Source organism: Protomyctophum bolini (genome assembly GCF_963924005.1).
Source record: "Protomyctophum bolini genome assembly, chromosome: 13".
Lineage (NCBI taxonomy): Eukaryota > Metazoa > Chordata > Actinopteri > Myctophiformes > Myctophidae > Protomyctophum > Protomyctophum bolini.
Window position 1 is genome coordinate 38,254,984 of NC_137874.1, and position 27,146 is coordinate 38,282,129.

Here is a 27,146-nt window from a genome sequence, read left to right on the forward strand (position 1 = left end):
TTGTGTCACGCTTATCTTTAGCGCAGATCCTTATATGAACATTTAGTATAGCATCTCTGTTAAGACAAGACTATAAGAATTAAGAACTGTCTGAGAATATTGTTGAGGAGGATTTACTTTAAAGTTTTTGTTGACAATAATGTGTCAATCCTTCAGTGATATAATCCCCCCCGAACTAACATTGAGTTTCCCTAAATATAAGACATACTTGAAGAATATCTACTTTGATACTAAGTACACTGTAGTTAGTAGGCTAAATGGGAATTCTGGAGCAATTTACAAATAGCAGATGTACAAGCTCACAACGGAGCACGTCTACAGCGCATTGTGGGCTTTTAGATCTACTATTTTCGGCACAAAACAACTATTTGACGCAACGTGTTCCAATGGTGCCAAGGATAAGTAGCTTACGTCACACCTTCTAGCGGAAGTGTTTGATCGTGGACAAGTGGACAAGAACGTTGCGCCGCGACACCTTTTCCCAACGACGTAATTTCTGCAAGGCGACACTTTTACGTGATTTTGGGTCTTGTTATGACTCGAAATATTGCACGCACAAACTTCCTGATTGTTTGTCGCGCGGCGTCACTATCTCATCTCATCCTTGGTGAAGTTGGCGTCATATGTAGGCAGCCAGGGATCCAGGAAGCGACAAACACCGTCAGATTGACATCTCATCGAGCCAATCACAACTCGACGGGCCCCGCCTTCTCTCGAACCCCGACCAATGGTCGACCAGGGACCGGGCTATGGCTTCCGCCTTTTTTTTGAAGGGGGGAGGGACTGTTGCAGCGCGTCGACTCGTCTCCTCGTCGTTCATTGTACAAGCTGTTCTGATTGTTTCAAACAACGATAGCTGGCGTTTCATTTAATTGTTCCTTTTTTAAATTATAACCTCACGGTTAGTTGTTTTATCCAGCCGGGACTTATATATATATTCACGCGGGCGGTGCTCTGCGCGCAGCGGACGTTTTCTTTTTTTAAAGTGTCGTTTTAAACGCACGTTGTTGTTTTGTGTCACCATAGGAATTCAACTAGCTGCGGCGTCATTAGCATCGAAGGCTAGCAGCTCAAGTCACCGCACCGTCGGGGCTGCTGTGCTGTCTGTTGTTGGATGATGATGTGACACAGATTACAACCGGGGTGGGAGGCGGAGAGAGAACTAAAAAGTGCTTATTTAGCCGATTATATCCGTTTACTATCGTCCTTATCTCACACTTCGGAGCGAGCGCCCGGGAGCGTAAGAAACGGTGGCTAAAGAAGTTGCTAAACGGCTAAACTTTAACGAAGTCTCGTAAGAAGAGAGGAGCAGGAGGCAAGGAAGCAACAACGAGGGAGGGCTGGTTCGGTTGGAGCCGAGCCGGGGAGGGGAGTGTGAAACTCCGCCGGGAAGACCTTCCCGATTATTATTAAACACCGACTTTTCGATTTGGTTATTAGCCAGTATAATAAGATCGCCTTGATCATGAACGGCTTCAGCACGGAGGAGGACAGCCACGACGGGCCGCCGGGCGCCCCGCCGCCGTTCTACGGTCAGAGCTGCTGCCTCATCGAGGACGGCGAGCGGTGCGGCCGCTCCGCGGGGAACGCCTCCTTCAGCAAGAGGATCCAGAAGAGCATCAGCCAGAAGAAACTCAAGCTGGACATTGACAAGAGCGTAAGATGGAAGTCTTTATTTAGTGTGTGTGCGTGTGTGTTTCCCTTGGACCAAGACGACCATAGACGCAATAAAATGCATCTATGATAGGCTAGGCTAGCTAGGCTGTGTTTACTTCTATCGTACGATGGCCGTCGTCGCTTGCCGACAACCGGGTGGAATTGACCACCATATCGTCTAACAAAAGAGCAGTTTGATCTTCTTCTTAGGCCGGGGGACATTGTCATGTTGATCACACTGGGATGGGGGGGGGGGGGGGATAGAGGACATGCCTGGCCGGGACGGACCTCCCGGGCTGCTAATGTTCTAGTCCTGACTTCTCGCTTAATCGATCGAGCCACAATCGTGTCGCTTGCCGAAAGAGATCCTGCTTGCGGGTCTGTGATACTAGGCTATTATTCTCCTTTTGTCGGCAAGCGACGGCTCTCTTTTGTCGCCTGGCGCCGCTGGTGCACCATGGCGCGCGCGCACGCACACACACTGGTTGATCAGATTGTCTTCAGATTACTAATAAATATGATGTATTCTTGGTTGTCTAGTACTCTAGCCTAGCGTTAGCCTAGCGTTAGAGTTAACTTCTGGCATTTTTTTTGCACCACTTGTGTTGGATTGGAGGTTTGAAGTTGAGGTGTGTGTGTGTGTGTGTGTGTGTGTGTGTTGTTTTTCTCTCCTTGTCTTTCTTCCAGCAGCCAGTCAGCTGGTTAACTATGGCTAACATGTTAGCTAGTTGTTGGCCACACGGCTAGGAAGACAAAAACGTGTCCGTTTTTATTTTCTTTTATAAACTTTATCTCGGTAAACTGTTTAAATAATTCGACGGTCTGTCGCTGAGCTGAAGTGTGTATTGTTTTGCATCATTGCTGTGTATTTCTCGTAGTTGTGTGTGTGTGTGTGTGTGTTTACAGTTGGTTAAGCAAGAGCCTGTTGTCGGTAAAATGGTAGTTTACATCCCATAGCCCGGACGGAAGGTCTGCGCTGTGATTGGTTAGTTGAGCAACAACATCAACGCTTCCAAAGTGTATAATCCACTTTTTAGGCAGCTAAGAATTCTACAGTGTAGTTTGGGTTGAATTTGATGTTGATGTAATGGTCATGTACACACACACACACACACACACACACACCTCTAATCATCTAGGACGATTGGCTTGCCTTTTCTTTTATCACCTTGAGAAGGTATACAATTTGCTTGCTGTTGTCAACCCAAATAGCAAATTGCAGCTCGAATGCTCTTCCGAGCCATGGGATCTGGTCGCTACCCCCCCCCCCCCTTAAAATGGCTGTTGCCAAGGAAGCCAACAAAGGTGTTTCGATGTTGAGGGGAAAAGTAACAGGCTTCGCTTGAATGAACACAACTCTCTGTGTGTGACATTGTTGTGTGCCGGTCAGTCCCTGCTTGTGTGCCAGCGAGATGCAATGTGATTGTGCACATGTTGAGAGAGAGAGGGGGGGGGGGGGGTATAGCTGGCTGCAGGAGTTCTGAAAAATGATTCACAGACGCAGAATGAGACTATGAGACTGAGAGGGATCTGGTTGATTTAAAATCCCTGCTGTCAGCTGGCGATACTGAAGAGACAGTCTTGTGCATTTGTTGTGAATAAGCGTGTTTTATAACATTTGTAAATGCAATATTTTGCAATGCGTTTTGAGCAGATGCTTGATGTGGATGAGACCTGGAATAGATCCATCTCTGCCATCCACATTTTTGGACAAAGCTAACATCTTCCCTGAAAACAGCATAAGAGCTGCCTCCATTTGTCTTTGTCTCGTCCGGTACTGGAAGAGGTTGAGTTCATTGTATGTCCCAATGCCTCCTACTACTAGCCTAACTGCCCTAATTATTAGTATTTAGGTATTACAATAAACTTCTCACAGTTTTGTGTCTACGGTGATCCCACTAGCTGAAGTGCATTCTATCAGGAGTTCAATGGGGTTGCGGTAAGTAGCCTATCAGTCCCAGCCTTACTCATCTGCAAAGAGAAAAGCCTGGTCACAACCTAAGTCAGAGAGTGTGCTATCGGCGGAAGTGTCAGGCCGGAAACATCCGTCAGATGTATTTCCCTTGTTTATAACACTCGTTTCATACACAGAGAATGTAAACGGATTTGTAAAGCGTCGACGACGTCATTTCCTTGAGCGGTACCTCCGCCAAAATCCCGCTGCGTCTGCCAAATTCCAGCAATGCACTCTACAGCGTCGGTCTTGCCCAGCGTGGGGTTGCAGTGTTTGATTCCCTGGCCTGTACTAGCTATTTAAAAATAGCAGTGCACCGGCCCCGGTGTGGTGATTCGGAGCTAGTGTTGTGTTGTCCCTCCTGGATCATGTGTGTCAGCACGCTTTGTACTTTATTTCGGTACTGGAGCATTAATGTCCCTGTAGCAATGTCACCAAAACGGATTAATGCGCTAGTGCTAGTTCTTAAATGGCCTGCATTTAATGCCATTGAATACACAAACCTAGTAGTGACGTAGTATCTGTACATATCTTTGATTATTTGGCCTCTGTTTATCTCTCCTGCTCAACCCTACCTTTTTTAGCATCTCTTCTCAACACATGACAAATTAATCCCACCATAGCTCTGATTGGATCCCGGGAACGCATAGTTTTACTGAGGTTAGGTTTAGGTATAGTTTTACTGAGGCTAGGGTTAGGGTTTAAGGTTTAGGAATAGTTTTCATGAGGTTAGGTTTAGGCATAGTTTCAAAAACAAGAACTGTCAAACGACTACTGTCCATTCACAGCAGGGTTTGCCTAGAGCTGCGGTGGGATCCATAATAACGCCTTCTTGACACCTGTGACGTGACAATAGTCTGGCAGCCAACAGGCTTTTTCTTGTTCAAAGTGGGACATTTCGTGTTTGCCCAAAATATTGTCTATATACATACATTCATGAATCCACCTGCTGGTTTTATATAACCATACCTCTGAGTCTGTATTTTACAAAACAAAAATCATAATCTTGAGCTCAAAACTTTTATTATTGAAATGTGGATATACTCGGTTACTCTATCCAGTAGGATTCTTTCCATTACTTTGGGGAAAAGTTTCCTTATTCCTCTCTCCATAGTCTGTGGGATCTTCATGTTTGTCTTTCTCCCTGTTTTTTGCAGTACACAAACACACACACACACACACCACACACACACACACACACACACACACACACACACACGATTCCAGCGACTTGTATGGGTCACACAATTGGCAGGTGGTGTGATCAATTTCCCCACAACAATCACAACACACCTGTCAATTGTGTGCCCCATAGGTTTGTGCTTCCCAAGCATTGACTGTTCCCAAAGGAAGTTTTCATATTTTCAGTCCAGCTTTTCTTCATCGAAATGTGGCGATAACAGAAGATCACATTCCCTGCCTTGGTCTCGGGTACCGTTGTGCGGTTCAGTAGCACAGTGTGGAGCATTGTGTTCATAAAGGGGTGTTAATCTGGTTATTAGTTTGGTATGTTTTATGGAGTGTATGATTGGTTTTGTTTGTGTTTGTTTGCAGGTGCGTCATCTGTACATCTGTGACTTTCACAAGAACTTCATCCAGAGCGTCCGCAACAAGAGGAAGAGGAAGACCAGTGACGATGGAGGAGATTCTCCTGAGCACGACGTAGAGGTTCCAGAGGTGGGCCTCGCCATAAAATATATACGTATACATATACATACATTCACACTTTAAGCACGACGTAGCGGTTCCAGAGATGGGCCTCGCCATAAAATATATACATACATTCACACTTTGTCGGGATTCATATACATGGATTAAAGTTTTGTCTTTGCATCGCAATGTTCTGTGATCTTGTAGATCTGCTATTTCCGTTAATTAGTTTTTAGATGAGAGTATTTGAGGTGATCAAACTAGCAATAGAATACAAGTTTAGAATCCTCTTCCAAAACATGTATTGTCTCAGAAATGTTGCGATGTCTTCAGCCGGTCGGCCAGGACTAAAACATCATTTACATTTTCCAGTCTTGAGATTTTATTTAGCTTTTTCTATTTTTTTTAAGTGACACTATCTTTATGTCTGAGTATGAATGAAGAATGATGGCCTGTCAGAAAACGTGTTGAGCTGGTGGCTGCACCTGCCTGCCAAGGCTGCCATGCATTAAGAGACTCTGGAGTGTTCCTCTTCTCTTGCATAGGCGTCCCGCTTCAGCGCTCTCTGCAACCGCTGTTTTTTTTTGTTTTTTCAAGCCGAGAATAGCTCAACTTTTGGAGGGGAGGGAGAGCTGTTCTTTTTTTTAGCCTGCTTCTTACTCTGGTAGAAACACCTTTCAACATCTTTCAGGAACAGCTTCTTTCCTGTTGCCGTCTCCCTGCTGAACTCTGCCCCTCCTCAATGACAATGATGCCCCCTGCCGTCTCCCTGCTGAACTCTGCCCCTCCTCAATGACAATGATACCCCCTTCCGTCCCCCCCATCTGAACTCTCATGCTCATGCCATACATACACTAGCATGTTATGGCTTGTGTGGGTATATATATGCATACTCCTTATTTGTATTTATACTTCATTGCTTATTTTTCTATTTATTTTCTATGTATTATAAATACTACTGTACATTCTGTACATTCAACAAGTGTATTTATTCCCATTACTGTATTGCACTCTGGCTAGACGCCACTATTCATTTCATGGTCAAAGTATTTGTATACTATGCAGTGACGATGCATTTAATCTAATCTAATTGAGTGTTTAATGTAGTTGTTTATTGGTTTGCACTTTGCAGCCATTTCCTATTATCTGTTCTATTCTGCATTTTGTGTTTCTGTGGACGTGGCTGATTTGGACGTGTGTGTGTGTGTGTGTGTTCCAGGTGGATCTGTTCCAGTTGCAGGTGAACACATTGAGGCGTTATAAGAGACACTACAAGCTTCAGACCAGGCCTGGTCTCAACAAGGCCCAGCTTGCAGAGGTAACATGTTGCCCTGGACAGCAGACAACGAGAACGTTCTCAGTCGCCACAACTGATTTCAGTCATTTGGATTCCATAGATGTCAGCATGTCTTCTATCTAAATGTGTCCTGCACTAAAAAATAGTCTTATCTACAAGCTTACAACAGGTCGTCGCAGTGTGACGTGTTGTAAGCTTGTAGATTATTATTATTTCAGTCTGCCAGAAAACCCTAATGATCTCAGATATGTCATAACCGCAATCGTTAAGCCTGCAAGTTCTTCAACTGGTTAGCTGTATGGCTACCAAAACATCATCATCGTCTCCACCAGGCCAAAGGCATGGGGAGAGAGTATGTTTTGCATTGTGTCCGTCCGTGTGTCTATCCGTCTGTGTACAGCTAATCTCCGGCACCGTTAATTGGCTTTCAAAGTTGGCAGGATTGGCACATTTTGAACAAAAAGCCTAAAATCATGAACGCAGCGTGCAATTTACATGAAATCTTTCATGGACTTTCCTACTAGGCTGAGGAATATATCCCACCCTTTTCACATTTGGCCTGTTATAGCGCCACCAACAGGTGGATTTTTAGCAAAACACATTTTTGGAACAAAATGCCTCAAATCATGAACGCAGCATGCAATTTACGTGAAAGCTTTCACAGACTTTCCTACTAGTAGGTGGAATATATCCCACCCTTTTCACATTAGCGCAGGTGGAACACATTTTTGGAACAAAATGCCTCAAATCATCCAATTAGTCCATCACTAAATCCCACCCCAAAAAGCTTGTCCAATGCCAATCCAAATAGTTTAGCAACGGTTGCTATGCAGGTCAAGCTTTCTTCGCTGCTAACTGCTCTGCATCTCAAACAACCCAAATTATAGAATTCTGTAAGTAAACAAAGGGTCTGCTCTCTGCTGATTATTGTGGAATTGTTAGATTACAAATCATAGGCTATAGTATATAATTATTATATACTGTATACCTCAAAGGTCAATTTGACGTTTTGAGTATAGAGGGTTTAAGAGATTAAAATGTAATAGCCTATCGTTCATCAATTAATGTTACTAACATATAAATAGAAAAGAAACACAAAATGCTTTACAGGTCACACTGGTAGTGCTGTCAAACAAGTTTGTCTAGTTTCAATTCCATTTTCAATTCAACTTTATTAGCAGACTGGTCCATAGGGATGCATACACGGGGTTAACATACAGAGATACAACAGGCAATACAAATCATAAAATAATGTAAAACAAATACATAACTTAACGCACAGGCAGAACATTTTAACCAGTGTACCGTTAATCTTGATGTATAACGTGAACAGCTCACTGAGGGGCCTGAAAGTGCTACAATGATACTGTTTGTTGACACATCCAGACTTTTCATAAACATTAGATTTCTTAGAAGTGCTTTAACCCATTCTGACCTGAGATCAGATTCATACGAGGTTTCCACTGGACACACACTGGTCTGATTAACCCATTCTGACCTGAGATCAGATTCTAAAAATGTCAGTCGCTCTTCGATTTTTCAAAAATAGCAGACCTACAAGCTCATAGCGCGCCACTCGGTGGCGCGCTATGAGCTTGTAGATCTGCTGTTTTTCAATAGCTAAAGCATAACATGATGCTAACACCAAAACGGGTTCCCGTTCAGAATGGGTTAAAAGTCCTCACTCCAGCAGTGACAAACATCTGGCTAGCACTGCCCCCTCTGGGTTGTTTAAGGAGTATTCTCATGGCATCATTATATGCAACTTGCAACCTGTGCATGCTAGACCTGTTATATAACATGACCACAGGTGTGCAATATGCCTTGAACAAGGATACTTTCACTTTAGTGGAACAATGACAGAACTTTCGGGCAATACAGCTTCCGACATTGTCTGTATATATCACCATCATCAGTCATTTGATCCGTAAAAATATGGCCAAGATATTTAATCTTATTCCAGACCTCAAGACTGTTGTCTGATAGTTTAAACATAGGAAAGTTAAGGCGTTTGTCCTCTTTAGTTCTACATATTAGAACAGCGCTTTTGCTGGCATTATATTTTATATCATGTTGCACACCTCACACCATTGCTTACACCAAATGGAGCTGATTTACTCCCACCCCATTTGACCTGCATGGTCTGGTGGGCATACCAGTAGGCCAGGACCCTCACAATAAAACTGGGCACTCCTCTTTGCTTCATTTTCATAAAGGGCTTATTATGGTTAATCCTATCGAAGGCACGGGACTCATCAATAAAACCAAAATGAGGACTGATGAATTACTAGACTTTTATTCGCTCACAATTTCAAAAATACATAAGTCAGTACCATGCTTTGGTTTAAAACCAAACTGGTTATCAAAGGAGTGGATATACTCGGTCTCGGTTACTCTATCCAGTAGGATTCTTTCCATTACTTTGGGGATGATGCTGGCTATAGCTATGGGCCTATAATTATATTATAACAAACTTTACCAGCTTTATCTTTAATAACTGGGACAGGCAATGCTGTGTAAAACACAGTGGATCATAAAACTGATAGATAAAAGTGGTGCTAGTCTCAGTCTAGCATTTTTCAGGTACTCTGCAGTGATCCGATCCATCCCACATGCTTTGTTTACAGACAAATGGTGCATGGCTTCATACACCTCATGTGGTGTTACCCATATTTTCATTGTTCATATCAGAGTCATCCACAAACAAATCACTATTAATACAGTTGAATAAAGGGCTATAATGCTGTCGCCATAATGCCACAATATCATCAGCTCCTGAAGTTCCTTCTACAGAGCAGGGTAAGGAGGGTTTACTATTAGTGAGAGATCTCACCTCTTTCCAAAAATCATTCACGCTGTTACACAGTAGCTTACTGGCCATGGAGTCTGCCCTCATAACTTGTTCATTTTTGCAGATGAAATTAGCAGTGATTTTATGCTCAAGCTCAGGCCCCTGCCTAGGTCTTCCAGCCATAGCCCACAGTTTAAAGGCTTCTCTTGCGTCAGCACGGTATATTGCTACATTATGCTCATTCCAGCCTGGTCTAATATGACATTTGCCCTTATACTTGTAGTGGGGTTTGCCACCTTCAACCAGGGCAGCCACTGTTGTCATACAGGGTACAGAGGGCGTCTTTATGCTCCACACTCTTACAGTTAGCTTCCTTGTACCTGATGGCATCTGTGGGCAAATACATATTACTTAAGAGCTTGTCAGTTTGCATGTAGTAAGACTGTAGTGTAAATCCTCCTTGGACAGAGATGTCCAGTCCAGTTTACCAGAACGAGCATTGCTGTCATTTTGTATTATTGAGGGCAGAACCGTAAGAGTTATTGTGAATCCAAGTGGAATGTGATCAGCTGTAGCTAACCCATTCCGTATACTCACTATTCACTATAGCTGCATGCCCATCAGCTGTACTAATACAGTGGTCAAGCCAGGATGGCTTCACTAATGTGTGTGTAACTGTCAGCAGGCAGGAGCCCTTTGGTTGACAGTTTAATCTGCAACACAGTTTTATAATATAATAGCCTATGTATAGTGGGGGTCCCTGCTTGATCTATCTCTCACTCTAAGGGGTCCTTGGCTTGACCTGAAAAAACATTGAAGACCCGGCCTGGCCTGCATGTATTATTATCGTTTTAAATGCATAGCAGATGCAGATCTACAAGCTCACAACGCGTCGCATCCACGCCATGCTGAGAGCTTGTGGATCTGCAATTATAGGTGTGCGACACTGTCGTGCTGCAGAATATAAATGAGGCTTCTATCCCAGAGAACAGCAGGGGAAAGCTGGACAGTGGAAAGTTGTGAAACTGTTGAAAACGACTTTAAACGCAAGCAGTACACCCAGCTGTGGCGTTGTTGTTGTTGTTGTACACGTGTGTGCAGACTGCAGAAGCTTTCTTTTATTACAAATTGATGATCGCAACGCAGATTCGCATTTGCGTCGAAGAATCGGCAAGAACAGCTGTGGAGTGTTCTGATCAACGGACAAAGCTCGGACAGCGATTTTATGAAGCTAAAAATGGTGCTTCTCTTGTTTAATGCGGGGGGCTTCTGTTAGTCTTCTCTTGTTTAATGCGGGGGGCTTCTCTTGTTTAATGCGGGGGGCTTCTGTTAGTCGTGGGTGCTCTTTATAAGTCTGTTTGTTAAGTGGTTAATCAGACTAGTTGATTTGGTCATAAAAGAAAAAAAACATCTGCTTCAAGATCAGTTGATTAGTAGGAAATTATTGATAGAATGGTTATTTAAAAAGAAAAACTACATGGGGTCATAATCATTAAGTCATAGACGCATTCATTTTCTTACGCAACCTTTAAATCAGTGCCTCAGAAGAACGTGAGTTTTGCGCTCCCAATTATTTTTCAGTGCGCTTTTCCTGAAGATTATGTTGGGGACTGTTGGTCCATAATTCATGTTTCCAAATGCATGTGGTCATTTTCCTGTTTAAGGTGTGGGCCAGGCTCTTTTTTCAGTTCAAGCCTTTGGTTCATAACTATCCCTCCGTTTACGGGCTGTGATATATTTGGTGTGGCGGGGCCGCTATTCCGCAGTAATTGGTCATGGGGGTGATTGTTAGGAGAAGTCACCTAATCGACAGGTGGGCTCAATGTAATCGCACAGCTGGTCCCCGTGGCCTCATGCTCACAAATGCCCCCTCTATGCTGCCCTGCCAACGCGGGGGGGGGGGGGAGGGAGGGTTGCTGGACGCTAACTAGCGTTGGGCTAGCTATAGCCAGCTGGCTAAACGGTGGGAAATGGAATGAAAGCGAGGCTGTAAGTTGAATGTTTCCCCAGGCTTTTCAGGAGAGGTTCAGCCCCCCTATTAATGAGCCTTACACATCATTAATAACCCGCCAGTCAACAGCTTCCAACCAATTACCGCCAAGTGCCATTCAGTAGAGCTGCCAGCTCCTTAATCCATTTTGGGCGGGAACCCCTTTTTGGTTGTTTCTTCTAGCATTATGTTATACTTTAGCTGTTGGAATAATAACAGATCTACAAGCTCAAACTCAGTGCCGCGCAAAAAAACTGCAGGTCTGCTATTTTAGAAAAATCGTGAAAATGTGCCTCAAATCTTTGAACATCTATTATTACAGAGTGAACATTTTAACTCAAATATTTGCTTCTGGGGAGTACCTGGAACAACATATTTTCAGATGGGGGTCGGAGGCATATTACATAATAATGTTTGGGGTTCTTGACATGAAATATTGAGCACCACTTATACCGAAACATAAGGTTTTTCAGAAAACTCAGGATTTTGACATTGTTTTAATTTGGACGTTGGGCCTAAATGGGTTAAGTAGAGGTGCGTGTGTGTTTCCTTCGTTCCCCTCCAAGGTTGTTGTTGTAAATCAAACGAGCCAGTGTCGGGGGTTCAGCTCGGGGTTATTAAATGTCTCCTCTGGGAAGGAAATCATTCTCTCTTCAAGAGTTTGTCCAGTCAGTGCATTCCCTGGTTCTCTGGGCGTAATCCCCTTTATCTCCGTGTGTTGGTACAAGAGATGATGGAAGATTGAGTCTTCAGTTTTCCTTTTTGAGGTTGAGAAGTTTGATTTCCACAAAAGTGTGAAATGGAAGGGAAAAACATGTTATGACCCATGTATGCATATGCACTCTTCCGATGCCGTAGCTCTCTTCCGTATAGACAGACAAGTTCATATAGCCTGGACAGAACAACATGCCTTGTATTCAATACTGTCTTATTTTAATTAATCTTAGGCATCGTCAAAATAATTAAGTATCAACTGATTTATTCAATGCTATATGTGGAGCTTTAAAACCGGGTAGACTGGGGCGACTGTGGCTCAGGAGGTAGAGCAGGTCGTCCAATGATCCATGGGTCGGCGGTTCGAATCCCAGCTCCTCCTCCTGTCTACAAGTCGAAGTGTCCTTGGGCAAGACACTGAACCCCAAATTGCCCCCGATGTGCTGGTTGGCACCTTGCATGGCTTCCGCCGCAATCGGTGTATGAATGTATGGGTGAATGTAATGCACAATCTATGTAAAGCGCCTTGGATAAAGGCGCTATATAAATGCACCATTTACCATTGCTGCAAGTAGCATTTTGATGTTGACTTGTTGCAAGGGAACATTGTCTGCTTTTATTAGTGGATAGTAAAGGCCCAGCTAGTGCAGCTGACCTGCAAGAGAAACCTCAGTGGATTCTTGTTGTTATAAAGTCAAGGACCTTAATGTGCGCACAGCAGATGTGATTGTGTGTGTATTCAGTCCAAGGTGTTCGTCAGCTGGTACTGTACCTGCCGCCCATTATCTGATTAAAATCTTAATTGGCCGTTAAGCCCTAACCACACCTGTTGCAACTCCTTGCAAGGAGTTGCATTGGTGTGGTTCAATTTTAAGCCCAAACGTTTATTACGGTAAACCCCACCAATGCAGCTCATATTGCAAGGAGTTGCATTGGTGTGGTTTACCTTCAAAAAAAAGTTGTCCCGACCCGACCCTTTCGTGTGGTTTGGGCTTACGGTCAACCATATCAATGCAGCCATTGGGCATAATGTTTGCATGTTGCACGGCGAATCATTGGTGCGGTTTGGGCTTCAATCATAAATGCACTTAAACCGCTTTTCTTTTTTATATTGAATAAGATAAGGTACCATTGCAATATCTATTAACGACTATTAAAATCGTGTTTATCTTTTTGTTGCTGCCCTCCTGAGCCTTGTTTTCAACAAACACACAGACGTGTGGGAACGTGCTGTTGCCTTGTAGATTGTAGTTAAATCGAAATAAAAATTTAAAAATATATATATCACAATGTCTGTAGAAAAAATAACATTTGACTTGATTTTGCCCATATTGCCCAGCCCTACGTTCTACACAAAGATTTCTGTCCTCTGAAGAATTGACATTAATTTGTCATTATTGTTTATCTCTCTATCTCAGACGGTGAGTCGTCATTTCAGGAACATTCCGGTGAACGAGAAGGAGACCCTGACGTATTTTATTTATATGGTGAAGAGCAGCAAGAGCCGCTTGGACCAGAAAGCAGATGGCAGCAAACAGCTGGACTAGATGACGACCTCCTCCCAACGCCACCGCTACCAAAAAATCTACAACCTCCGCCCATGACAGTAACCAAAAAACTACAACACCCACCCACCCACCCACCGCAACAACAGTATCCAAGAAACTACAACACCCACCCACCGCAAAACGACAGCAACCAAAAACTGCACCTGTACAAAGCCACAAGGAACGCGCGCTGACACAATCTGACAAACACCTTCTACAACTAACCATGTTAACACTGAACCTCCCTATTTTAGGCATGGCATTATAGGTGAAAACCTTAAAAGAAAGGAAAGATCTTTCAAACATTCAACTAAATTATTTTTAAATGGCAGATCTACAAAACGACAGCATGTATTTTTTTTCTCTCTGTGCAACAGAGTGCATAGGACACATGCGATTAACCACTTATGCCCTATTTACGTTCAGAAAACCCCCAAGACATGTTTTGCTCTTTTCACCTACTTCATGCCCAGAATATAGCCACCAGGGCTAAAGGTGGAGCCACCAGGCTTAAAGTGGTTACGGGGAAACGGCAGCCACGCGCAAAGACAATGATAACGAATGTGAGACTCACTGTCCCGAACAGGGGTCACCTGTCCCCTCGCCGACCTCTCTGACTGACGCCAGGAGCACAGGGACAACATCGTGTCACTCGCGAGGACAAAGTTGTCACGGGAGGCTAAGCGTTTGGGTCTGTGTGTGCGCGTTGTGGTCGCGCCACGTGAACGCTTTGTGTTGCGCTGCTTTTTTTGCGCTGCTTTGTCAAATCACGGGATACGCATGTGTTTCCTACCTACTTTCGAGTTCCACCATCACCAGTTTGTTCTCCTATAAACCCTAAAGACAGTTCACAACCTAACCGCCCAGTCCTGAAGACAGTTCACAACCCAACCCTAAAGACAGTTCACAACCCAACTACCGAGTCCTAAAGACAGTTCACAACCCAACTACCGAGTCCTGAAGATGGTTCACAACCCAACTACCGAGTCCTAAAGATAATTCACAACCCAACTACAGAGTCCTAAAGACAGTTCACAACCCAACTACCGTGTCCTAAAGACAGTTCACAACCCAACTACCGAGTCCTAAAGACAATTCACAACACAGTCCTAAAGACAGTTCACAACCCAACTACCGAGTACTAAAGACAGTTCATAACCCAACTACCCAGTCCTGAAGACAGTTAACCACCAAACCGCCCAGTCCTAAAGGCAGTTCACAACCCAGTACAGTTCACAACCCAACTACCGAGTCCTAAAGACAGTTCACAACCCAGTCCTATATAGACCACTGGTTCCCAAACTTGTTAGCTCGAGACTCAAAAGAGAAATTAGACGTTTGCCCAGGGACCCAAACTGGTGAAAATAGCAGATCTACAAGCTCACAGCGTGTCGCTTCACGCCTCGTTGTGAGCTTGTAGATTGGCTAGTTTCACTACTTCTTAAGCACTTGTTTTCTAATTTATTGAATTTCTTCGATTTTTCTTTGATTTCTTCATGAAATTCCAAAAAGCAAAAAAAAATCATTGGATTTTGTTTTTAATTCATGGAAATGTTTCCTTTTTTGAAAATGTTTTGAAATAATATTCATTTAAAAAAAATGTAGGAAACACAAACACAAAGGGAACCATAACAATGGCCCCCGACCCAGTGTTTGGGAACCAGTCCTATAGACCCACAGTTGACTCACACACTCGGAGTGCACATAATGTACAAATATATCAGATGTATGATCTACTGTAAGTAGCTGGTTGAATGCAAATGTATGATGATGATTGCCTTAAGAAAAAGAAAACAAACGTGTTTTTCTTTTTCCCGTGGGTACTTTTAGTTCCTTTTAGTTTTGTCTCTGCTGAGTCTTGTGTTCCGTTTTGGTTTTTGGGGAGGAGAAAGCTTGTGCCAAAGCACAGATGTTGAATGCCAGACGGAGATTGTTATTTCTTTGTTTTACTTGTTGAATGTGCGGCTTGTTGAAAACGGTTTGTGAGCAGCGCCCCCTCCCACATCGGCCGCTATTTGACGCTCGTGTTTTTTGACTATCGCTTTCATCTGCAATTATGCAGGTGATTTTTGTCCTGAATAATGAATAATGGTGTCCCTATTGTGGGCAGGTTGTAGGCGAATATTTTCAAAGGTTTTTAATATCTTTTGTAAAATGTTTAAAGAAAATGGCACATCTACAAACTTGTAGATTGGCTATTGTTGACATTGTTGAATAGGACTGAATAAAATTACTTTTTTAATCTAAATGTCAAACGATAATTGGTATATAGACAGAAGTCTCATCCATTGGGGCTCTTAGCTCGAGAGCTTCTCTAATATCAAACCTGCCAGGGTTTATCGCATTTACTTCAGATTTAAATTTAAATGACAGCTCCGTTTAATGTCAATGTACACAAACGCATACTATAGCCTTTTATTCCTAATTACTGGCGAGTATCAGAACCTCATGGTGAAAGATGATTCATAATTCACATTTTACGGCATTCTCAATAATTTATTGCAGTGACGGGTCGCCTGTTTTCAACTTGAAAAGGCAATCCACTTCCTGATTTGAATTCATTGTCGATTTACCTGAATCCCTCGACGCGTACGCACGCACACAAATTGACACAATGCAGCTGTGAACCAGTTCCAACCGTTGGTTCTCGTCGGTCAAACAGTCTACTGCTTTTTTCTCGTCTATTTAGTTTGTCCCTTACTGTGCAGTACAAGGAATGTCGTCTGTATACTTATTTGTTTTTCATTGTCCGAAACCGAAATGAAAGTTTATTCGGAGGCTGTAAAAGTGATTAGCACCACTTAAATGCTATTATTTAAGATGTTTGGTCATCTCCATTAAACTGTAGCGACCACGTTTGCTTTTAAATATCGTCACTGTCGGGTGGAAACCTTGTATGTCCAAAAGCATTACTTTCCTTTAACCCATTCTGAACGGGAACCCATTTTGGTGTTAGCATCACGTTATGCTTTAGCTATTGAAAAATAGCAGATCTACAAGCTCATAGCGCGCCACCGAGTGGCGCGCTACGAGCTTGTAGGTCTGCTATTTTTGAAAAATCGAAGAACGACTGACATTTTTAGAAATCTGATCTCGGGTCAGAATGGGTTAATCAGACCAGTGTGTGTCCAGTGGAAACCTCGTATGGATCTGATCTCAGGTCAGAATGGGTTAAATGGGAAAACGTAACTCAAGCTCTTGTTAATACTTTTAAGTGGCTCAATGTTTATTATTAAAGGAAAAAAGGATACACACTTAACAACTTTCAACCTGCTCTTCCTACTCTGGGCATGTTACATTACAGTCAGAAATATTCAAATTATAGTTGTTTTATTTTAATCTACTTTTGACACCGCATACAGTGTAGGATCTAGTAGGGCATTAATTTATGGAAACAATGAAGTTAAAATATGGAGATGAGCAGTTCCCAACCTCTCCTGTGTTTGCCATGTATGTCTATTGGGGCAGGAGAAGCTGTTTTCTTGTGCGTCTATTGGGGCAGGAGAAGCTGTTTTCTTGAGCGTCTATTGGTGCAGGAGAAGCTGTTTTCTTGAGCGTCTATTGGTGCAGGAGAAGCTGTTTTCTTGTACGTGTGTCTTTTTGTTTTTAGTTTTTGCACTCCGTTTGCTCAAAATGACATGCACACATTTAAATGTATACAAGGTTTCCTGTCCGACACTGACGATGTGTTGTGTTTGCTACAGAAGTCATGTTTCAAGAAGCGGTAAAGGACAAATTAATAAAACATTAAAATCATCTCCATGTCCAGAGCATTAACTTAACTTCACATAGCTGACAACCTCTCGTTATGAAAAGGACATGGTTTCTTCAGGTTATCAACCTGGATTATAATTTAAATATTCCATTGTGTTCATATTATAACCTCAATATTCCCCCATTTTCATTTGATAAACTCTTATTATAACTTACAATATTAAACACCCCTCCTGTGCAATAGTGCGTTTAGGAAAAAGGAGAATCTTCTAACACGGTGTAATGATCTGCAGTGTCTTGCTCAGGGGCACTACGATGTGAAGCCGAGGAGGGGCCGGGGAATCGAACCGTGGACCCTCCCGACTTCAGCTTCACACGTCACGACGTGACTTAAAAACCAACGCGACTGAATTGGTATCTATTAGGATTCGGCTAAATCAATTTGATCACGTTAACCACCACTCAAAGCCTGTCCCTCGTCCCTTTTCTGGTGTGAACATCTGACAACAAAACAAACGACAACGGATCGATCGATAAGCTCACAATATGTCGCAAAATGTGACGCGTGAGCTTGGGGATGCAGTCAGTGCTATGTTTCGTCTGATGTTGGCCATAACATGGGGCCGCTAGGCTAGAGGGTCCATGTGGTTAAGTGAGCTCTTGAGAACGTTCAGCGCGTGTAAGTGCATTTTAAAGGTGTTTGTTTCTAGCTGTAAACATGTTGAGCCTCGCTGGACTGCGGTGTGTGTTCTCAGCTGCAGTATACAGCAGGCAGTGTGACGTCAAACCCTGCCTTTCAGAAGCTCCTATGTGAATATATTTAAACAGACAAATCTGAATCTTTATTTTTTTTGCTTTTGGAATCATCACTGGTCGAGCAATAATTTAATGTACTTTGTACGCCAGGGAGAGCCCAATTTTAACACCCTCCCGATTGTTGGGGAAAGTGTTTGTTGTGGACGGTACAGTTTTATTTCCACACACCGTTTTTTGGACAGAGTTGTTTATCATAGGTCTGCTATTCTATTCTAAAACAAAAGAACACTTGTATTTTTAAAATACCAAGAGTGGCAAAAGAGGAAGTCATGGATTTATTCACCACTGTGACCTGTTGACAAAAAAAAAGTACGTGTAAATGTTGAGTAAATGTTGAATGCACTGTCAAGCATTTAACCCCATTTTATACTATTTTCAATTTGGGAACCCCCCCCCCCCCCCCCCCTATAAATGACGCCCGAAATATGGACGCCAGGGTAAAAGTGGTCGACGATGGGAGGAGACATCTGGCTCTGTCAACCAATCACAAAGTGGTATTTGTTGGGTCTTTTGCCGACACCTGTGTTTTTTCTAGCAGAGCCGACATGAAGTTGTACACTGAGGTGTTCTTTTTCTTCTTTTTACTGTTTTTATTTCTACAAATTATTTCAATGTAACTTCTCTCCGTCAGACCTTTATTGATGCGCCATCTTCAGTGGAGTCTGTTTATTTTGTTCTTGCTTATAGATTTTTTTTTTTTAGTGCCATGTAGAACTCTGTTTAATACCATATTAGGGCCATGCTGCATTAACCTAATTGATGTACTAGAATATACATATTTAAATATGGCTGCTTATTAATAAACGTACAAGTACAAAGGAGCGATGAGTTTTGAGATGTACTTCATTTTACCCACACATTAAAACCCATTTACCTACAAGCTCGAGCTTGTAGGTCTGCCATTTTTGAAAGATCGAAGAACGACTGACATAGAAACATACAGTAGCTTTTTCAGAAAACTGTCAGGATGTATAGAAGACATTTTTAGAATCTGATCTCAGGTCAAAATGGGTTAAACTGTGACAACATTCTTGTCACAGTTTGGCACGCTTCATGGTCTTCAACAAGACAAAATGCTCCTTCAATTGGCTCCCAGGTGCTGCCCACACAGTACAACTCTGCACCATGTTGGCCTACAAAGCAACCAGAGGCATGGCAGTGCCATGCATGCCTTTGGTTGTTTTGTATATAGGCTGCCATGATGCCACCCCCATATCTCTTACAACCCTTTTCACTCACTCGGATCAACTAACACGGGTCAGCTGGCAGAACCGCTCCACACGTCCTTTAAGGTTTTTTTTCCTGCATCTTCAGGAAGTGATCAGGAAAGCAATTAGCCGTTTCCACACTTATGAGTGGACTCTCTTCCTGGTCCTAAAGACAGCTGGTCCGATGGAAATGAAGCTCCACCCATGCGGCTGAATGCCGCGGCGGACAGAATCACGGAAAACGCTTTCCCCCGCGGCATTCTGTCATTTCCATCCACCAGCTGTCTTAAAAACCAGGAAGAGACGCCTGCTCTGAGCGGAAAACTGCCGCGCCTAAGACGCCGAGGTGTGGAAACGGCTATGGAAATCCTCTTCGCACAATCACATGTGTGCAGTTGTGATGACCCGGACGGGGAGGTCCAAAGTATAGTCCCCCATAGAGATTGACAAAACTATTTATATAAATTATTTTAAGCCTAGAATCCAGCCATCCAGGATCCTGGTGAATCCTGACCATAGCACCTTTGATTCTGTGGAGAGAGAAAATAATAATTATTATTATACTACATTTAATAAATACCCTTGGTTTAGCGGTTTTTATTTTGCTTTCTTCACAGAATCAAAGGTTTTATGGTCCACCACCAGGATCCTGGATGGCTTTGATTCTAGGCTTAAAATCATTGATATAAATATGTTTGTAAATCTCTATGAGAAAATGTTGTCTGCTCATTTCTGAGTGCCTTCAATTTCAATAAGTTATCTCTCCTGATTGGATAAAATAGGTATCCCAAACCCCATCCCATTACTAAAGAGACAAAGGAGACTCTGGTTACTGAACAAACACTCTATAGCAATGACACTGTGTGTGTGTGTGTGTGTGTGTGTGTGTGGTCTATAATAAATAAAGCAAAACATGAAACCTTTGCTGCAATGCTGCATGTGTTCTATTGTAGTGTCAACTATTGACCACTTGATGGCGCAGTTAGACCTTTTCTACACTACACCACGGGAAGATGTTTTGGAGTGAAAAATGAAAGCCCACACAATTTACATTTTACATGGCAGCAATAAGTCGCACCACACTAGTTTAAAACGGATTAGCATGAAGCAACAAATACCTCGTGTCTTGTGGAATATTTGTTATTTAGGTATATATATCATGTTTTGCGTGCGCTTTTGCCTTTCTCACCCTCTTACACAACAACAAAGATTTGATTGACAACCTTCATCTTGTCCATGTTCTAAGAACAATATGGCTGTGTGTTGATTGGTATGTAATATCCTTTGACAAATTAATTATTTACATTATTATAGTAGCCTATAGTATAGCGTGTAAAGCTGCGTACGTTGCATGCGCGGTTAATTTCTATTTGAAGCGTCCACAAAGCGTGACCTAATCACTATATGACTAATTCCAAGGTGTGTAGGCTACTGTACAGTGTAGCTGATATCTACAGTATAGCATTGGCTTTTTGTTATTTTGAAAGGTGCAGTTCTTTCAAAAATGTAAGAACAAAAAATAATAGACATCGAAATGCCTTTGTATTTTGATTCGGACTCATCATTAGGCCATCATATGCATATGAAATACTCGCTGTCAGATATATGGGGAAACCTTACAGGCATGGTTGCCACTGCAACTGTGGAGGGAATCTGGGAGATAGGTTTAATTGGTCATATAGCTAGCTTTAGCCTTTACTGCATGGTGTGCAAGAATGACGTATTACTAAAAAAGAAGATTGTGTGTGTGTGTGTGTGTGTGTGTGTGTGTGTGTGTGTGAAGTTCATAGTTCACACGGTGAACTATCGCAATTCCCAGGATTGCATCTTTAAACGTATAGGGGGCACACTGATTATATCTAGTGAAGAGAGGGGCGCTCTTGTCACCATACTAAATCCGTGGTAGGCTGCACACCGTGGCGCGCCCCTCAAAAACATGTCACTTCATGTCAAAGCAATTAATGAAGGTCCGTCTATCGATTCTTCTGTCGTTTCCTAATAAAGTGTTTAGTATTATTTACTTCAACTTTAAGTATCTCCAAATGCTGGTCTAAAAAACATAAATAAAATAAAATAAACATTAGATATTGCAATTGATTTGTCCACAACAAAACAAAGTAATCTAAAACCAACCTAAATCCCGATCACCCGCATGCAGTTCCAGGCGTTCATACTTCATAATGATGTTCATATTGTGTCAATATCATGGGAAGATTCTCTTTCTGCTCTGCCAATAACGTGGAATGGAATTGCCTGCTGACACCAGCTTATCCTTTAAAACTGGCTTGAAAAGTGGAGAGTTAGTTAGATTAGAAGACCATATTCATTCTCATTGAAAGGAGGGTCGTATTAAACTGCCGCCGTTTTTCCCTTTAACTCCATATAAATATATTTGTATGTGAAAATTGTGAATGTTAACATTCATTCAACACATGTCATGTCATGATGACATTTATATGTATTAATATATGCAATGCCCTGCAGTGAATGAATTTATGAATTGAATATTTATACCACAGTGTGGAGATACAAGTCCCCGGGACTGTTTTTGTGTTATCCTTTTGAAGCCTATATGGCTATATGTTTTTGTTATAGGCTATGGCTATACCTCCGTGATGTTTATTTGCTGACTGATAAGCAATCAATCAATCAATCAATAAATCAATCAATCTTTTTTAAGTCGAGACGTCAGCCAAAATACTGTCTTATTACTCATTGACTGTTTTGAGGCATTTTTTGCATTACAATTAGACTATGTATCACCTATTAGTATATTTCGGTGTGCCAATCGGAACACTGTTAGGCCTGCATGAAGTCATTTCAACGGTCAATCAGTCTATAACGGAGTTGCGTGCAGGCGATTCTTTATTGAATCTTCCTCGGGTCTAAAGAAGTGAACCAACCATGTCCAAACCATCTATAATTGTGCGTTATCTGAAAAGATGCCCCAACAGTCTTGTATAAAAAATAAAAAATCTGCCTCTCATCAAACAGCTATGCGCATTCAAAACGATTTATGCCTATATTTAAGTTGCATATATATATATATATATATATATATATAGGCCTATATCCTCAAATCGAATTGCATCATATAATAATAATAATAATAGGCTAATAATAATAATAATAATCGTATTCTTTACACAGGGTTAGAGGTTCATTTTATTTCTCATCTCAAACGAACAGTGACCAAACACGAGGTAGATTTCAGCGTCAACGCCCGATGTATGCTTTGCCGTACGACGGTGCCGCGCGCCAGGAAAACAGCAGAGTAGCCTATTTTCAGTTCACATGCATGCACATGCACGCTATACCAGCGTGCGACGAAGTATACGTCGGGATTATTATTATTATTATTGTTTTATTATCATCATCATCATCATCATTTCCCTACATTTATATAATTATTCTAACAAGCGGAGCAGGGGAACATTTAGTGCCGATCAACTGAAATGACAACGTGAAGAAAAACAAACAAACAAATACAACAACAAAAAACACCACAGTGTGTGTGTGTGTGTGTGTGTGTGTGTGTGTGTGTGTGAGTGTGTGTGTGTGTGTGTGTGTGCGTGCGTGCGTGCGCGTGTGTGTGTGCGTGCGAGCGACTCAGAAATAAATCGCCCGGTGTAGCCCGGCCGTCAGAACCGATTGTGGGTATTAATTATAACCAGAAGAATAAGCAACTGCAGCAAAAAAAAGTGTCCAACAACAAGAGTGCATGGCTGTCTGGCGCCGCGCGGTGCCCGTCCGTCCGCCGTCCGGTCCGTTAATTGTTGCTTGTAAGTTGTAACAGTTCAAATAATCACGGTCCGTGACGGTTCCAAACGTTCCGAGGAAGACAGGAGGGTCCACCATATATAGTCTCTTCCCGCACGCGGCCGGTCCACGCCACGCGGGTCCTCCTGGCATGGTTATATACGTCGCTCCCATATAAACCGTTCCCATCATGGTCCTCCCTGCATGTATAATCTATCTCTGTCATCTGTGTGTCGACCCGCGCCGGACGGTCCAGCTCATATAGTCCCGAGGGGAAGGGAATGCGCTCTGCGCGTCATGCGCTCTGCGCGTAATTGCACGTTTTGTAATAGAATGTTTAAAACAAAAAAACAAAAAGCAAAGATCTTTATATTCCTCGCAGGCAGCAGCAACAACAGTTTCTCTGAGTGTTTTTTTGTTTTTTTGCTTCGTATTTTTTGTTTAATTATTATTCTTATTATTCTCATTATGATACATATTTATATAATATATACATATATTTCCTCTGGGTATATAGTTTTGAGTTCATTCATTGGTTGAGCTCCAGAGCCCAGACCTGCTGAGGCCAGCCTGTCCGTCCTTTAAACTTCTTCTCGTTCCCCAAAGACTCCTGCAAGCCCAGGCCTTCATTCTGTGGATAAGAACACATGAATATTAGTATAAATATTACACCAAATACTCCTGTAAGCCCAGGCCCTCATTCTGTGGATAAGAACACATGAATATTAGTATAAATATTATATATATATATATTACACCTAAAACTCCTGTAAGCCCAGGCCTTCATTCTGTGGAGAAGAACACATGAATATTAGTATAAAAATTAGTATATCACCAAAGACTCCTATGTAAGCCTATATGCCTTCATTCTGTGGATATAAGTATACCTACACATATTAGTATAAATATTACACCAAAGACTCCTGTAAACCTTAAGACTTCATGCAACATGGATTATTAGGCATTATATAGGCATTAATGCAGGGTATCGCATTTGCATATCTGTTATGTTTTGTGAATATATTGATGCCTGAAGTCTGTTATATGTTGTGGCGGGTGATTAAGTGGGGTGGGAGCGGTTATATTTTAGGGGAGCTTTTTTGTTGCTTTTTGTCTTTATTTTGTTGTATTGTTCTGTAATTTGCTGCATGTTGTTGGACCCCCTCGAAAACTATAGATGATATACATCTGAAGGGGATATCCTTTTCTCAATAAATATTAATATTAGGCATTAATGCTGTAGTCCTGCACACATTTAATTCATTCACCGCATGGATGGAAAACATCACAATAATAATAATAATAATACTATATGGTAATTCTGAAGGAACACACTTAGGTTTTATATATATATTTTCTAAATGACACATCATTCAGACTAAATCTGCAGAATGAGGATGACAGATGATTAATATGAACAAGTGTCTTATAGGTTTATATTATTATAGTCATTTTTAAATGATTTAACTATATAGCCTATTTCTACACAGTTGTTTTAATTTAGACCAAAAGTGACATTCATCACTGTCTATTTTCATCCAAACGTTGCTAATGCGGTCATTTATTGTAACCAGAAACTAATAGCCATATCAAACATTATATACTATTAATTATACATTATACTATTAATTCCATATCACTAATTAAATGATCTATCAGCCTAAAATGATTTTTTTTTATCATTGTGTCATTAAAATGCTTCTCTTATAAGCATGAGCTCCCGATGATTCACTTTCAAAACTTCAGGTATAACTTTTATTTACCTATAGACATTTTGATCTCAGACTATCAGATGTAGTTGTATATTTTATAAAGTCTGACTTTTTACCAAAATAGGCCTATCTAAATCTAAATCCTATAGGCCCCCCAAACCACACCAATGCAACTCCTTGCAACTGAAGGACTTGCATTGGTGTGGTTTTGGGGCTTTATAACGATTTTATTTTATTCTTTCCCTTTTTTATATATAGGCCTATGATCTTGATCCATAACAAACATCCTTCCGGGCCTCTCTTACCATTTCCCGTTTCCGCTTCATGTCCCGGTTGTCGTACTTCTTGATCTCGGCCTTGAAGCCCTCGGCGGAGCACACCTCGCCGGTGCTGTCCTTGGCCAGCACGTCCATCAGGTAGGCGATGTAGCTGGTGGCCAGCCGCAGGGTCTTGATCTTGGACAGCTTGGTGTCGGCGGGCACGTTGGGGATGCACTCCCGCAACTCCGCGAACGCCGTGTTGATGCTCTCCGTGCGTTTGCGCTCCTTCTTCGGCCCGCCGGACGCCGAGCGCCGCTTGCCGCCGTTGTTCCCCCCGCCGCCGGTTCCGCCGCCTCCGCCGCTGCCCGGCCCTCCGCCATGGTGGTGGTGGTGATGGTGCATCATCCGAGAGGACAGCCCGTCGTCCATGCCTATGTTATTGTTATGGGTGGAGGATGGACACAAGTATTAGCCTATTTATTATAGGACACTCCGACACTGTATGGTTGGTTCCCAAACTCAATGCTGGGTCGCTGACCAATTGTTATGCATGTGGGTCCCTTTTATTATTTGTTTTAGTTTCCTATACATTTTGTTTTTAATTATTATTTCAAAGCATTTTTTTTAAAAAGCTATGAAATGTTCATGATGAATTACAAAAACTAAATTCAATGATTATCTTCATAGATTTCATTTAGAAATCAAAGAGAAATCGCCGAAATTCCATAAATTAGAAAACAAATGTTTAAGAAGTAGTGGAGCGAGTTGTGAGCTTGTAGATCAGCTATTTTCAGGGTCCCTACTCCCTGCAGGCAAACGTCTAATCTCTAGCTCTTTTTGGGTCATAGGGTCAAACGTTTGGGAACCACTGTTAGAGGCTGCCTGCACTAAATGCTATATATTTAAAGGTACACATTGCTAAGTGCCTTTATTATTTTACTAAGGGATGCATTGCTGTAAACAAAAATTCAGAAGAACTGAAGAAGAATTTAGTGAAAAATGTATCTATATTTTCACTATTTTAATATATGTGCTTTTTGTTTTGTTTTTTGTTTTCGATGCAATAGGCCTAATGCCTATACATAATTAGCATACCCTCTGAAAGCATATATATATATATGCTGGTACACTTAACCTTCTTGAGATTCTAACTGCCTTTTAATTTCTTAACCTCAGACTTCCCAGTAATTCTGATAACATTAACGCACTTCCAAGGAAGTGGAACAGTGCACAAAGGCTTAGTGCAGCTGTTCCCATGGAAGAAAATACAAAAAGAAAGCATATAGGCTATAATATCTCCGTTTGAAATGTAAAGAAGATATTATTTTTTGTAATGCTCCAAAACATATGCATATTGTTACTGTAGACTATACTTTTAGTATACTGCATATAGTGCACACTGCACAGTCAGTCACACACACGCACCTCTGTCCAAGCCTCCGTGCGCGCCCACCACCCCCGGGCCGACTCCCCCGAACTCGCCCGGGTAGGAGGCGCCGCCGGCCGGCTGCTGGAGGTGGTGGAAGTCCGCCGCCGTCTGGTTGGACACCACCCAGCTCTGGAAGTAGGACGCGGCCGGGCTGTCCTGGGAGCAGCGCGCCGCCGCCTGGACGAACGGGAACGTGTCGTGCATGAGGTGGTGATGCTGGTAGCTCCCGATCAGGTTCATGTTTTATTTTATTTTATTATTATTCTTATTATTTTTGGCGTTTGATTATTGGCGATCGATCAATATGCCGTTATACAGTTCCAATCCCGCGGTCCCTGCACTCCCTGCAGGAACGTCCTCCAAGCCCGACGAGATGCAGGATGGATGGATCTCTCTCTCTCTCTCCGCCCCAGGAAAAGAAAACTGCTTCACCGCTCCGACAGAATCATCCACTTTTTTTCCTTTTCTTTTGTGTCGGTCAGATCCAATATTGTAAATATTATACTGCATGTATAAAATGCATGCGGGTTAACTCCCTGGTCGTGGTGGTAGTGACGAGGACAACGTGTTTTGTTGCATGTCACGTTTTCTGCAAATAAGTCGTCATTCTGGTGGCAAGTAAACAACTCCAAGACAAAGAAATAGAAGA

At 42.2% G+C, this 27,146-nt stretch overlaps 2 protein-coding genes across 2 annotated transcripts; one reads left to right on the forward strand and one right to left on the reverse strand.

Annotated features, from left to right (window-relative positions):
• The first annotated feature begins 820 nt into the window (after positions 1–820).
• sap30l (sap30-like) lies at positions 821–18,950 on the forward strand. Its single transcript, XM_080780669.1, has 4 exons — positions 821–1,657; positions 5,165–5,287; positions 6,480–6,578; positions 13,471–18,950. Exons 1-4 carry the CDS (start codon positions 1,466–1,468, stop codon positions 13,597–13,599), a joined length of 543 nt encoding a protein of 180 aa, XP_080636795.1. The 5' UTR covers positions 821–1,465; the 3' UTR covers positions 13,600–18,950.
• Positions 18,951–23,625: 4,675 nt separating this feature from the next.
• Positions 23,626–26,737, reverse strand: LOC308327660 (heart- and neural crest derivatives-expressed protein 1-like; the record flags this gene model as incomplete). The annotated part of the gene is made up of 3 exons (XM_080781181.1): positions 23,626–23,727; positions 25,114–25,499; positions 26,494–26,737. The coding sequence occupies 3 exons, from the start codon at positions 26,735–26,737 to the stop codon at positions 23,626–23,628; spliced, it is 732 nt and encodes a 243-aa protein (XP_080637307.1).
• Between the last annotated feature and the right edge of the window lie 409 nt (positions 26,738–27,146).